At 48.5% G+C, this 14,301-nt stretch overlaps 1 protein-coding gene and 1 long non-coding RNA gene across 6 annotated transcripts in view; one reads left to right on the forward strand and one right to left on the reverse strand.

The window, feature by feature from the left end:
* Positions 1–1,069: 1,069 nt before the first annotated feature.
* LOC117200391 (uncharacterized) lies at positions 1,070–3,033 on the reverse strand. Its single transcript, XR_004481915.2, has 2 exons — positions 2,878–3,033; positions 1,070–1,479 (listed from the first exon to the last, which is right to left on the reverse strand). It is a non-coding gene; the product is annotated as an uncharacterized LOC117200391 (long non-coding RNA).
* Positions 3,034–3,059: 26 nt separating this feature from the next.
* The window catches only part of SPNS3 (SPNS lysolipid transporter 3, sphingosine-1-phosphate (putative)), a 91,957-nt gene continuing 80,715 nt past the window's right edge, over positions 3,060–14,301 (forward strand). Inside the window, exons 1-4 of one of the 5 annotated variants that reach the window (XM_049702609.1) lie at positions 3,060–3,304; positions 3,472–4,430; positions 5,360–5,467; positions 7,337–7,516. In XM_049702609.1, coding sequence (XP_049558566.1) covers positions 7,438–7,516 — 79 coding nt within the window. In that variant the 5' untranslated portion in view covers positions 3,060–3,304; positions 3,472–4,430; positions 5,360–5,467; positions 7,337–7,437. Of the gene's footprint in view, positions 3,305–3,471; positions 5,468–7,336; positions 7,517–14,301 lie in introns of all 5 variants that reach the window. The other 4 variants (XM_049702607.1, XM_049702610.1, XM_049702608.1 and 1 more) reach the window with 4 other exon arrangements.

The raw sequence follows: 14,301 nt of genomic DNA on the forward strand, positions 1-14,301 counted from the left end.
ATTTATTAACGACCCTCCTATTTACGTTCCAAACATTAACTATGAAAGCTGTGGTCCAGTGAATATCCTGGTGCATATTATGTACGTCTTTTGGCACCTGTATACCTGTAGGGTACATTTCTGAAGTGGAATTGCTGGGACGAAGAGTTTTTGTTTTTGTTTTGAATTTTATTTATTTTTTTATAGAGCAGGTTCTTATTACTCATCCATTTTATACACATCAGTGTATACATGTCAATCCCAATCTCCCAATTCATCACACCACCACCACCACCCCCTGCCGCTTTCCCCCCTCGGTGTCCATATGTTTGTCTCTACATCTGTCTTTTTATATTTAAGTTTTTGATAGATATTACGAGTTGGCCTTTTAAAGAGGTTGTGCCAGTTGACTTTCCCACCCACGATGTGGTGGGACCTGTTTTCAGACACCTTGACCAGCATGAGTTCCCCTTTTTTTTTTTTTTTTTTTGCGGTACACGGGCCTCTCACTGCTGTGGCCTCTCCCGTTGCGGAGCACAGGCTCCGGGTGCGCAGTCTCAGCGGCCATGGCTCACGGGCCCAGCCGCTCTGCGGCATGTGGGATCTTCCCAGACCGGGGCACGAACCCGTGTCCCCTGCATCGGCAGGCGGACTCCCAACCACTGCGCCACCAGGGAAGCCCATGAGTTCCCTTTTGTTGGTTTTTTTGTTTTGTCTTGCTCATCTGATAGGTGAACAATGGTATCTTGTAGTTTTAATCTACATTTCTTATGTTATGAATGAGGTTGAGCATCTAAGATAGAAACACAGACACAGTTTGTAACTGGAGTGGGGTCTGGCCCCTACCCCAGCTTGAGTCACCGTGCCTGTCTTCCTCACCTCACCTGATGAGAGCTGGCAGGGCAGCCTGGGCCCCAGCCCTCCCAAGAGCTGTCTTCCCCGCCCCCTCACCTGCGATGAGTAACAGCTTCTCCTGGGTGACTGGAAGAGGCATGTTTTATTCAGGCACCCTGGTTTGTCCGGCTTTTCTGTCCCTGAGGGTTGGGTCTTGGCCACTGATGCAAAACAGAGGAGTTGCAGCAGAGAAGTGGCAAGATGAGACCTGCTTTTATTGGGAATGGAGCTGGGGTATATGGGTAGATGGGGAGGAGGCTGCAGTAGTTCAAGGTGAGCACTGATGAGTCCGAGCTAAGCAGTGGGGCCCTGGGACAGACCCAGACGGACAGGACAGACTAGGTGCGGAGGAAGAGGGAGAGGCAGAATGGTGATGGGGGTGGAGTCAGGATGGCAGAGGAGGAGTGAATTGAAGCTTGCCTGTGGGATGGACAAAGGAGATGAAAAAATGTTTGTTGGATGAATGTCCTCCCAGTGGCCATAGGATTGGAGTGGTCACGTGTTCAACAGAGGGATGGTTAATGCAGCCAGTCTGGCCACAACAGGTTAAACCAACTCTGGGGCGTGTCCTGCTGCTAGCTTTCTGCAATGACACAGTCTGGTTTCCTGGAAGACAATTAACACACAGCTAGCTTTACTCCTGATTTACCACCTGGGTCTAGCTTCTTCTGTGATGCCTCCTGCTGTCCCTCTGGTGCAGGGAATGTGGGTTGGGGAGTGGGCTGGTGGCCAGACCAGCAAGAGCTGGAGGAGGAGCAGGTAAACTGGAGGTGGGGGGAAGGGGGAAACAGGGGTCCACCGACCCCAGCCCCCATCCAGGCTGCTGGCTAGAGCAGAAGGTCAACCAGGCCTGGTGGCCACTGCCCTTTTCAGGCATGTGTTCTAGATCCTTCTCCTACTTCAGCCCATGTTTCTTCCACAGGCTCTCACCCCGTGTATCCCAGAGTTCTCAGTCCCAAATGAAAACTCTGAGGTGGCAACAAGAAACCCATTATCAGTACCTTAGTCTCTCTTTTAGGGTCTGCAGATAAATTTGAATTTCAGATAATAAATAAATTTTTTAGTATAAGTATATCCCAAATATTGTATGGGACGGACATACTTATATACTTCAAAAATAAAAAGAAAACCACTCATTTGAAATTCTCCTTTAACTGGGCATCCTTTTTTAAAAATTTGCTAAATCTAGGGACTTCCCTGGTGGCGCAGTGGTTAAGAATCTGCCTGCCAATGCAGAGAACACGGGTTCGAGTCCTGGTTGGGAAAGATCCCACATGCGGCAGAGCAACTAAGCCTGTGCGATGCAACTATTGAGCCCGCGCACCTAGAGCCCATGCTCCGCAAAGACAAGACAAGCCATCGCAATGAGAAGCCCGCGCACCGCAATGAAGAGCAGCCCCTGCTCGTCTGCAACTAGAGAAAGCCAGCGTGCAGCAACGAAGACCCAACGCAGCCATAAATAAATATTTAATTATTTATTTATATTTTTTAAAAAAACTTTCTTTAAAAAACTTTTTTTTTGCTAAATCTGGCAACTCTGCCAGCCCTCCCCCAGCGGATGGAGACAGCCACTGCCACCTGACCTGTCACTGGCCCAGGTCCTTTAGTGCGCGGGCACCAGGGGCTTTACTTCCATTCGCCAGGCACATGGCTACACGACGACCCTCTGAGGAGGGAGTTCAGTCCCCTCTGGGTGAGAAAACTGAGGCTCGGAGACACGAAGTGACTTGCCTAAGGTCAGACAGTAACGCAGGCGCAGAGGCAGAATCCGAGCACCGGCCCGGCCAACTCCAAGTTCAAGCTATCTGCCCTCCCCACTCAGTTTGTCAAACCACCTCCTCTCCGAGCAGGAAGGGCTAAGGGTGGGCTTCCGCCCTGCAATTCACAGAGAGGAAAAAAGGCCAACGCGGTGGAAGCCCCCAAGCCCGGAACAGACAAGATTTGGTGCTAGAATATTCAAAGCGATTTTGAAACCAAGCGCCTCTTAGTAATAACAATACTAACCGCGGTCATTTGCATAGCTCTCGGCAGTTGACAAAGGGTGTCTCCAGCAGTCGATTAGAATAATAAAGAAAGCAGATGGGAGAGGGAACGCCTGCAGGACCACTCGGCAGGCCCGGGGACTTTTCCGGAACTCAGTCCGGGTGTGGCGTGGGGAAGAAGGGAGGGGGGAAAGGAAGAGAGGGGAGGTGGTGTGCATCCTCTCGGCCGACTTCCAGGAACTCCGGGGTTAGAGAGCCGGAGCCCCAGGCTTGGGATGAAGATCTGGGCGGGACTCAGAGCCTGGCGATGCCCCAGTGGGCGTGAACGTGTGGGGGTGATCAGTTCCTGACACTTCCTGCTGGGCTGTGTCCCCGTGTGTGCGCTCAGCCAGAGGCTAAGGTGACCGGGTTGGATTTCGATGGCAGGGGACTGGGAGCCCGGCCCGAGGGTGGGTCCGGAACGGTGGGTCAGGGACGGCTGGAGGGGAGGGGCTGGAAACCCCTACAGGGGGTGGGGTGGGGGAGTGGAGGTGGGGGTGGGTGGACAGAGGTTGGGGAAAGTCTGGTCAAAACGAGACTTACGTAAATTAAACCTTATTTTCCCCTTGACCCACAGGATCCTTTTGGATCGCACCTGAAGTTCTCACCTGCAGTTGCCAGAGGCTGCTAGATACTTGAGTTTTGAGTTTTTCTTCTTTTTATACGCCACGTGCTGCTGGTGGGGGGTGGGTTGCGGTTGGAGTGGGGTTAGAGGTGAGGGATGTGCTTTAGGCTACCTGGGGCTTAAGGAGTGCCAGGAACCTTAGGGACTCTTTCCAAAAAGCTAGAAAGGAGAAAAGCTGGGTAGAGAAGGGGAGGGGAGGGAAGAGAAGGGAAGGTGGTCCCTGAAAACTGGGTTCACCTCTTGGTGGGTATCACAACCAAGCCAAAGATCGGGAGAAGGAAAGATTTATTACTTGCAGCAAGTAAGGAAAACATGGGGGATCTCTCCCAAAGCAGTGTCTCCAAGAACAGCAAAATTGGGGAAGTTTTAAGCTAAGAGTACATGTGTATTTATGAGGGCGCTAGAGCACAGGAGAATTCAGCATAGAATTGGGGCAAAGGGCAGCAGAGTCCAAGCCTTCGTTGATTGAAGTCAGGAGCGTCAACATCATCATTCCGTCCTCCACCTGGGTGGGGCGTTAGCTCCTGCAGAACGCAAAGATGCGTTATTACCTATATCCCTTGAGGAACCAGGACCCTGCCCCGAGGCTGCACTACTGTTTCAGGGCAGCCTCCCTTGTTTCTGCAATTCCCTCCCTTAAGATCATTAATTACTGAGAACTGTTTGAGGGCAAGCATTGTGTCCAGGCTTAGATTACAAAATGGCTTTGGCCGAAATGGATTCTCTTATGTCAAGAAAGCCATTCCTGGTTCTCTTTCTCCAGGTACCACATCCCCCTGCCCCGCCCCGCAACCTATCTGCTTACAAAGGGAGAAAGAAAGAAAGAAAAAAAGAAAGAAGGAGGGAGAGGAAGGAAGGAAGGAAGGAAGATATACGGGTGTGGATAAGGATAATCTCCCCCTCAGTTTCTGGTTTGATAACGTTATTTTTTTTCTTAGTTTTCTCCTCTAAGCAGCTGTGTCCAAAGTGTAGTCGTGTTAAGCTGACAAGAGGGCAGAAGATACACTGATTTGACCCCCCCAAGTTAAAATTTTATTTCAAATCTTCTGCAAAGGGAGATACTTTGAAAAAATCTAGTGGAAAGATTCCCTCTGGGTAGAAACATTTGATATGAAAAAAATTGTTAGTTAATTGTCATCAAGCTGGACTTAAAAAATCTGGGTAAGCAACATTAGCCTGTTTGCCAGATGGAAGATGGTTGTGTGAATACATCTAACTTCCAGAGAAGAAGGTCTTCTCAAGTATTTTTATCAGGAATGCTAGGGACTTCCCTGGCGGTCCAGTGGTTAAGGCTCCGTGCTTCCACTGTAGGGGGTTCGATCCCTGGTCAGGGAACTAAGATCCTGTATGCCTCGCGGCTCAGCAAAAACAAAAACAAAAAACAAAAAACGAAGGTTCCAGGAATTACATTGGGCAAAAAAGTTCTGCTCCAGATGGGTGTGGGACGATTGGCACAGTGAGGTCGTCCCTGGGCAACTGGGCTCCCCAACACGTACCCAAGGGAATGGGGTACGTAGGTCCATCAAAAGACACGGGCAGCACACACTACCAGCCCTCTGGGGCACCTACACCCCGCCCCCGCCCTCACCGCCTCGTGCTATACAGCACACTAGCCCAGCTGGGCCTCCTGGGCCCGAGTGGGGAGCTGTTTTGCTTTAGTTTCGGTTCCCAGCAACCCCTCCTCCCCACCTACCACACTCACCCACCTGGAGCAGCAGTAGACAGGATGGCCGGAGAGAAGGCAGCCCTTTCAGTATCTGTGGGCATCTGCTGCATCTCGAAGCCTCAGGCCCGAGAGCTGCCACCTGGCCGAGCTCAGAGCTCTACCTTGTTTCTACAGCTTTCTTGCTGGTCAGACGGGCTTCTCTTCTTCCGGAGTCTTCAGGAACCTCCCCTATCCAGCCCACCTGTTTGTGGCCTGGCCTCCTCGGAGCATTGTGAAGCCCAGGTGAGTGGGGTCAGCACTTGGGTGGCCCTTGAGGGGAGGAAGTGGGACTAGTGATGGGGCACCTTCTCTCAGGTAGCGCTGTCTGTGCATGGGATGAATGGCTTCAGGAGGTAGGCAGCTAGCAGTTCTTGGGAGTTTAAGCACAGGGGCCAGACACTTTCCAGAGATTCTGTGGAGAAAATCCAGCCACTGACAAAGCCTGTGGTGTCCTCACCTGGGTCCCTACTGTCCCACCTCCGCGAGAGGTTGGACACTTGTCAGGGCATTTCTGGAGCGCTACTAGCGGTTTGTGCCTTCTAGGGTTTTGGGACCAGGAATACTAAACTCATGCAGTGGGTTGGGAGTTGGTCCCAGCAAAGGAGAATTATCTCTCTTGAAATGCCAATAGTGGAAATTCCCTGGTGCTCCAGTGGTTAGATTCCAAGCTTTCACTGCTGAACGCCGGGGTTTGATCCCTGGTGGGGGAACTAAGATCCCGCAAGCTGCGCAGTGAAACCAAAACCAAAACCCAAACCAAAACCCTCACAAATACCAATAGTGACTCTCTGAGAAGCACTGGTAGGGTTGAACTGGGTGACTTCTGAGGGACTTTATTTATTTATTATTTATTTATTTGGTTGCACCGGGTCTTCATTGCGGCACGTGGGCTCCTTAGTTGCAGCACGCAGGCTACTTAGTTGTGGCATGCGAACTCTTAGTTGTAGCACGCATGCGGGATCCAGTTCCCCGACCAGGGATTGAACCCAGGTCCCCTGCACTGGGAGCGTGGAGTCTTATCCACTGCGCCACCAGGGAAGTCCCCTGAGGGACTTTAGATGTGAGTGGCTGCCATTTTAACATCCATTGTAGGTGATATATGGAATCCTGGCAAAATAACCCCCAAAGAGGAGGATGCAAGGTCTAGGCACACATGGCGTGTATGTGTGTATGTCCAGGCATACATGGGGGTATTGTGCATGCACAGGCACACTTGAGTGTTCACAGTATGGACAAGCACACACGGGTTTGTACATGCACTGTAGGTACACACGCACACTCACACATGCACACAGGTTACAAACAATCCTCTGGGAAAACTGACCAGCCCAGTGATGGGTGTAGTGAGCTGGGCAGGGAGATGGGGGAAGAGAGGAGCAGGGAAGGGAGGAGAGGGGAGGGGAGTCCTGGGGGCAGTGTGGGTGGAGAGGCTGCATTTGGGGACCTCAGGTGACACAGCAGCCCCAGTTCCCTTTCTGGGAACTCAGCCTCTCCCTGGCTAGAATCAAGCCTCTCCCTGGAGCTCTGCCCACCAGCAGATTTGGAGCCAAGAAGATGCCGTTCAGTTTGAGTGATGGAGTCAGCTGGTAGTTGGCTGGCACAGGTCCCTTGGGTTGATTTAGACATGTGTCCATCCCCTGCCTCCCACAAGCCTCCGCAGTGGGACCAAGGGTGCCTGCAGGCAGATGACTGAAGGCTCTTCCGCTGGTCTTGAGCATCCCTTTCCTGAATCATTGGCTCTGCCACTTGCGCTCCACCCCCTCCTTGCCTGCCTCCTGCTGACAGCCTGTGTCCGCCCCCTGCCCTTCCTCCAGCTTGCTGTCCTCCTTCACCATGATTCCCACTCACCTGAGGATTCAGCTGTGTCCCATGAACCTTCACCTGGCCCAGCCCATCCCCCTGCAACAGGTTTCTAGGTTTGTCTTGGGCCATATGTGAGACCCAGGCTGAATGAAGTTGCTGTGCCCATGGGGATGGAAGCAGGGAAGGGGTTCAGAACATCTGAGGCAGAGAGAAGCCCCTTGTCGTTAACAGCTTAAGACACAATTGTGGGCATAATTAACACATAGGTACTTTTTTTTTTCTTTTTGTGTGTTTTTTTTTTTTTTGTAGTACGCGGGCCTCTCACTGCTGCGGCCTCTCCCGTTGCAGAGCACAGGCTCCGGACGCACAGGCCCAGCGGCCGTGGCTCACGGGCCCAGCCGCTCCGCGGCATGTGGGATCCTCGCGGACCAGGGCACGAACCCGCGTCCCCTGCATCGGCAGGCGGACTCTCAACCACTGTGCCACCAGGTAAGCCCTTTTTTTTCTTTTTGGCTACATGGCATGCAGGATCTTAGTTCCCTGACCAGAGGTTGAACCCACGCCCCCTGCAGTGGAAGCCCAAAGTCTTAACTGCTGGACCACCCGGGAAGTCCCCCACAGGTACTCTTAAAACAACACATTTAAAAAATCACCGCTTACAGGTGCATGTTCCGGTTCAACTTCAAGAGCAGCCCCCAAACACGGGCACACACAGAGCTGTGCGTGCACCAAGGGTGCCCCTGAGCGCTCACAGTGCATCCGTTGTCTCCAGCAGCTCGCTGGGCCAGTGCTCTCTTTCAGCTGTGTCTCTCTACTGCTCCCTGAAGGGCAGAGACTGCCAAGCCCAGCTGGAGAAGGAGAAGGGGGGTGGGGTGTGAAGCATCTGCACCCCACTGGAAAGGCACAGCCTCCAGTAGCAGTTGGGCATACCTTTGGGCATAGTTTTCCAGGAGGGAGTAGGTAGGGTGGTGGGCTGGAGCTGGATCTTCTGGGCTTGCAGGCGCTGTGTATTTAGTGATGTTGCAAGTCTGGACACGATGGGAGTATTTATACCATGGCAATTGACAAATGCTACAAGTCCCCCTCCCCACTCAGTGGGTTAAACGTTTCCCCAGAACACAACTGGAGCAGGAACAGAATTGCCTTGTTTGCCAGATTCCTGTGAAAGCTCTCAGCCTGACCTATTGTGCCTGTCATGGGCAGGAGAAATGCCAGGGGGTGGGAGTGAGTGTGGGGAACAGACATTTCTATACCTGTGGGTGGCCTGGGTTAAGTGGAACAGGGGCCTCACCCTCTGACCGTGATGCACGTCGGCACCCAACAGTTGTGACTGTTCCCTTTGCCTGGAAACCCTTTCCTTCTTTCTCTATCACAATCTGACCTTCAAGGCGCAGCTGGATCCTGCCCATTCTGGGAGGGTTCCTGGATGCCCTGCAGGTAGTGGGGATGGGGTCTGGAGCCCAGCCAGGGCCCTGACTCTGCCACTTACTAGCTGTGTGGCTTTGGGTGACTTAACTGCAGAACTTTGATCCCTTCCTCTATAAAATAGGAGTAATGGTGGGGGAGATAAATTAGGAGTTTGGGGTTAACATATATACACTACTACATATAAAATAGGTAAACAACAAGGACCTACTGTATGGCATAGGGAAGTATACTCGATCTCTTGTAATAACTTATAATGGAAAAGACTCTGAAAAAGGATATATATATATACACACACATATATATGTATAACTGAAAAAGTGTTGCTGTACACTTGATAAAAACACAACGTTGTAAATTAACTATACTTCAATTAAAAAAAAAACTTTCCCTGGCGGTCCAGTGGTTAGGACTCACACTTTCACCGCAGAGGATGTGGGTTCAAACCCTGGTCAGGGAACTAAGATTTTGTAAGCCGCGCGGTGCTGGAAAAAAAAAAAAAAAAAGGAGTAATGATATTTATGCCAACACAGTGTGAGCATTGACCAAGGCCACCTGTGGGACACACATGGCACAGGGCTGGCACAAAACTAACATTTGATAAATGGCAGTTCCTTTTCCCTCCTCCTGTCCAACCCATGGCAGATTGCAGATACCTCTGTTTAGCCTGAGTCACGATAATTGTAAATGCTCCAACTTGGCCAGATTGGCTGTCAGATTGGATTATAAAAAGAATCCAGATTCATGCTGTTTACAAGAGAAAACATCTAAAACAAGGATATGGAAGGTTGAAAATAAATAGAAAATACTAACCAAAAGAAAGCTGGTGTATATCTACAAATATCAAACTATTATTTAAGACAAAAAATATTTATGAGGAAAAACAAGAATATCTACATTGTGATTACAGGAACAACCTGCTAAGATGAAAAATTCTCAAGTTGTATTACCTAATAATATATCCTTAAAACATATAAAGCAAATATCAAAAACGTGAAAAAAAAAAACCCATGGGAGAATGGGAAAATAGTTTTGCAAATCATGTAGTGATGAGGGATTTGTATCTAGAAAATATAAAGAACTCTTACAACTTAACAATAGAAAGACAGGGAATTCGCTGGTGGTGGGCCAGTGGTTAGGACTCCACGCTTTCACTGCCCTGGCCCAGGTTCCATCCCTGATCGGGGAACTAAGATCCCACAAGCCATGTGGCCAAAAACGAAACCAACAAACAAAACAAACAATAAAGAGAAAAATAACCCAATATAAAAATTGGCAAAGGATTTGGATAGACCTTTCTCTGAAGAAGATATGCAAATGACCAATAACTACATAAAGATGTTGAACATCATTAGTCATGAAGGAAGTGCCAATCAAAACTTCAGTAAGGGCTTCCCTGGTGGCACAGTGGTTGAGAATCCGCCTGCTAATGCAGGGAACATGGGTTCGAGCCCTGGTCAGGGAAGATCCCACATACCGCGGAGCAACTAAGCCCGTGCACCACAACTACTGAGCCTGTGCTCTAGAGCCCGGGAGCCACAACTACTGAGCCTGCGCGTCTGGAGCCTGTGCTCCGCAACAAGAGGGGCCGCGATAGTGAGAGACCTGCGCACCGCGATGAAGAGTGGCCCCCCGCTTGCCACAACTAGAGAAAGCCCTCGCACAGAAATGAAGACCCAACACAGCCAAAAATAAATAAATAAATAAAAAGCCAAGCATTTGAAGAAAAAAAAAAAAAAACTTCAGTAAGTAAGATACTACTTCACACCCACTAGGATGGCTAGAATCAAAAAGGCAGACAACAAATGTTTGCAAGGATGTGGGGAAATTGGAACCCTCGCATGTTGCTGGTGGGAACGTAGAATGGTGCAGCTGCTGTGGAAAACAGTCTGGCAGTTCCTCAAGCTGTTAAAAATGGAGCTGCCATTTGATCCAGCAATTCCACTTCTAGGTATATACCCAATACATTGAAAACATAGGTTCACACAAAAACTTGTACATGAATTCTCACAACAGCATTACTCATAATAGCCAAAAGGTGGAAACAACCCCGATGTCCATCAATGATGAATGCATAAACAAATCATAGTGGATCCCTACAACGGAATATTGTTCAGCCATGAAAAGGAATGTAGTACTGATCCATGTGATGACATGGATGAACCTTGAAAACACTATGCTGAGTGAACAAAGCCACACACAAAAGGCCAACGTATGATTCCATTCATATGAAATGTCCAGAACAGGCAAATCCACAGAGACAGAAAGTAGACGGGTGGTTGCCAGGGCTGAGGTGGGGGGTAAAGGGGAGAGGCTGGGGAAAAATGGGGAGTGACTGTTCATGGGTACAGGGTTTCTTTTTGTGCTGATGAAGTGTTTTATTACTATAATTATTATTTTTATTTTTATGTTTTGGCTGTGCTGCACAGCTTGCAGGATCTCTGTTCCCCAACCAGGGATTGAACCTGGGCCACAGCAGTGAAAGCCCAGAATCCTAACCACTAGGCCACTAGGGAACTCCCTGAGGAAGTGTTTTAAAGTTGATCGTGGTGATGGTGCATAACTCTGAAAAGACTAAAAACCATTGAACTGTACAATTTTAATGGGTGAATGTGTGGTATGTGAATTATATATCAATAAAGCTGATTAGGTAGATATATATGTAAATTCGCCTTTGCTTTATTCTGCCCCCCCTTACCACCCCACCCTTTGATTGTGACTTTAGTTGAAGTGTGTGGGTTTCTTTTTTTTTTAGATTTTATTGGAGTATAGTTGTTTTCTGCCTTTTTTTTTTTAACATCTTTATTGGAGTACAATTGCTTTACACTGGTGTGTCAGCTTCTGCTTCATAACAAAGTGAATCAGCTATACATATACATATATCCCCATATCCCCTCCCTGTTGCATCTCCCTCCCACCCTCCCTATCCCACCCCTCTAGGTGGTCACAAAGCACCGAGCTGATATCCATGTGCTATGCAGCTGCTTCCCACCAGCTGTCTATTTTACATTTGGTAGTGTATATATGTCCATGACACTCTCTTCTCACTTCGTCCCAGCTTACACTTCCCTCTCCCTGTGTCCTCAAGTCCATTCTCTATGTCGTCTGCGTCTTTATTCCTGTCCCGCCCCTAGGTTCTTCAGAACCTTTTTTTTTTTTTTGGATTCCATATATATATGTTAGCATACGGTATTTGTTTTTCTCTTTCTGACTTACTTCACTCTGTATGACAGTCTCTAGGCCCATCCACCTCACTACAAATAACTCAACTTCGTTCCTTTTTATGGCTGAGTAATATTCCATTTTATATATATATATATATATATATATATATATATATATGCGCCACATTTTCTTTATCCATTCATCTGTCGATGGACACTTAGGTTGCTTCCATGTCCTGGCTATTGTAAATAGAGCTGCAATGAACATTGTGGTACATGACTCTTTTTGAATTATGGTTTTCTCAGGGTATATGCCCAGGAGTGGGATTGCTGGGTCGTATGGTAGTTCTATTTTTAGTTTTTTAAGGAACCTCCATACTGTTCTCCATAGTGGCTGTATCAGTTTACATTCCCACCAACAGTGCAAGAGGGTTCCCTTTTCTCAGCTCCTCCCCTCTTGCCCATGGGTGTTTGACAAGGAGCGGGAGGCTGTGTTCCCAAGTCTTTCATCAGTCCTGGGTCTGAATATACCCCTGAAAGGATGCCCCCCTTCTCTTTGGGGGCTGGATCGAATCAGGATGAGGATGAGCGTTCTGGCAAGAGGCATAACCCTTCTTGCGTTAACCATTTTGACCACTTGGGTGTGTGCAGAAAAATTCATTCTCACTGAAGATCTGGGGTCTTTTTTGGTGGGGGGGCGCACACCACGCGGCATGTGAGGATCCTAGTTCCCCGACCAGGGACCGAACCCATACCCCCTGCAGTGGAAGCACAGAGTCCTAACCACAGGACCACAGAGAAGTCCCAAAACTTGGGGACTTGAAGAGTCACCCCCAAGCCCCAGGCATTTCCTCTTGTCTCTGGTTGCCTCTCTCCTTCCTCTCCCAGAACCCAAACTGATCTCTCCCTGGACTCAACACTCATAGCAGTGTGTTGAGCCTATTCTGTGTGTGTGTTTTATCGGAAGGAAGAAAGTGCAGACCTTGCATAGATCAGTGCCTCTCCCTGAGGCTCTTCTGTTTCATAGATGCCTGGGACCCCAAGTGGCTCCTTACAGGGTTTCCTCTAAACCAGGAGACTGCAGACTCTGACCTGTTAGCAAAACTGGTTGGTGGCCTGTGTTTGTTGAACCCTGACTACTAATGGTCTTAACATTTGTTGGTTTAGAAAAATACACTTCCCCTCCTCCTCCAGGATCTCCCCAACTCACACAAGAGGAATTCTGTGGAACATGATTGTTTCTGCCTCATCGCAGACATGGTGATAATGAAGTCACACTGTCACAGGAGATTTCCTGTTGAATGTGTGGGCACCCTGAGCGCACCCTGGGAAAGACATGTCCCTGTCCCAAGAGAAGGGCCCCTGAGAGCAGAAGAAGGAGGAAAAGGGTACCCTCTTCCCCTTTTCCATCTTCCTTTCCTCCCACCTCAATTCTGCTACAGAGGAAGGATTTGAATTAGAACCTGGACAATGAGTCTACACCCAATGGACAGATGGGAAGACTGAGGCCCCAGCCCTGGGGCCTTTGCCTGGCTGGCTGAGCCACTGGAGACCCCTGCCTCTAGTAAGCACGTGCTGACTCCAGGTGTTCTTGGAGACCCTCATAGTGGTGAGCTGACCGTTTAGCCCTCCTGTCCAGCCTTGGAACTACCCTGCCATGGATCTGACTCTTAGCAAAGAAGTTATCTTTAGCAACACCTGGTGGTCACTGACCGTCATAACTCTGATTTGCCTTAAAGGCTGATTGATCCTCAGAAGCAAAGAGCTTATCCAGTCACATAACTTTATTTCATGGAGAAAGTTCAGAGAAGAGCACTGACCTACCAGAAGTGACACAGCAATTCACTCCCTTCTTTATTAAAATGTGAATGAACCCAGCATGAGTGCCAGGTACTAGTGACAGCAGCAGCTGCTAAGACCCACCGTGGGAAAGAAAGAAAACAAACAAGAAAACTATCAGGGACTTCCCTGGTGGTCCAATGGTTAATACTTTGCCTTCCAATGCAGTGGGTGTGGGTTCAGTCCCAGGTCAAGGAGCTAAGACCTCACATGCCTCGAGGCCAAAAAACCAAAACATAAAACAGAAGCAATATTGTAACAAAATCAATAAAGACTTTAAAAAAATAGTCCACATCAAAAAAAAAAAAAAAATCTGGGGAAGCTGGGACGAAGTGAGAGAGTGGCATGGACATATATACACTACCAAATGTAAAATAGATAGCTAGTGGGAAGCAGCTGCATAGCACAGGGAGATCAGCGCAATGCTTTGTGACCACCTAGAGGGTGGGATACGGAGGGTGGGAGGGAGGCTCAAGAGGGAGGGTATATGGGGGTATATATATATACATATAGCTGATTCACTTTGTTGTACAGCAGAAAGTAACACAACATTGTAAAGAAATTATACTCCAATAAAGGTATTAAAAAAAAAAATAAAAAACAACTAGCAGACAGTGATAGGAGCCATGCAGAGCATTCAACTATGAAGCTGGGACAGAGAGTGACTGGGTGACTTTTTTTTTTTAATTGAAGTAGTTGATTTACAATGTTGTGTTAATTACTGCTGTATAGCAAAGTGATTCAGTTATACATATATACATTCTTTTTAAAAAAATATTAATTTTATTTATTTATTATTTAGGCTGCAATGGGTCTTAGTTGTGGCACGTGGGGTCTTTTAGTTGA

This window comes from Orcinus orca, chromosome 19 (genome assembly GCF_937001465.1).
Source record: "Orcinus orca chromosome 19, mOrcOrc1.1, whole genome shotgun sequence".
NCBI classification, from domain to species: Eukaryota; Metazoa; Chordata; class Mammalia; order Artiodactyla; family Delphinidae; genus Orcinus; species Orcinus orca.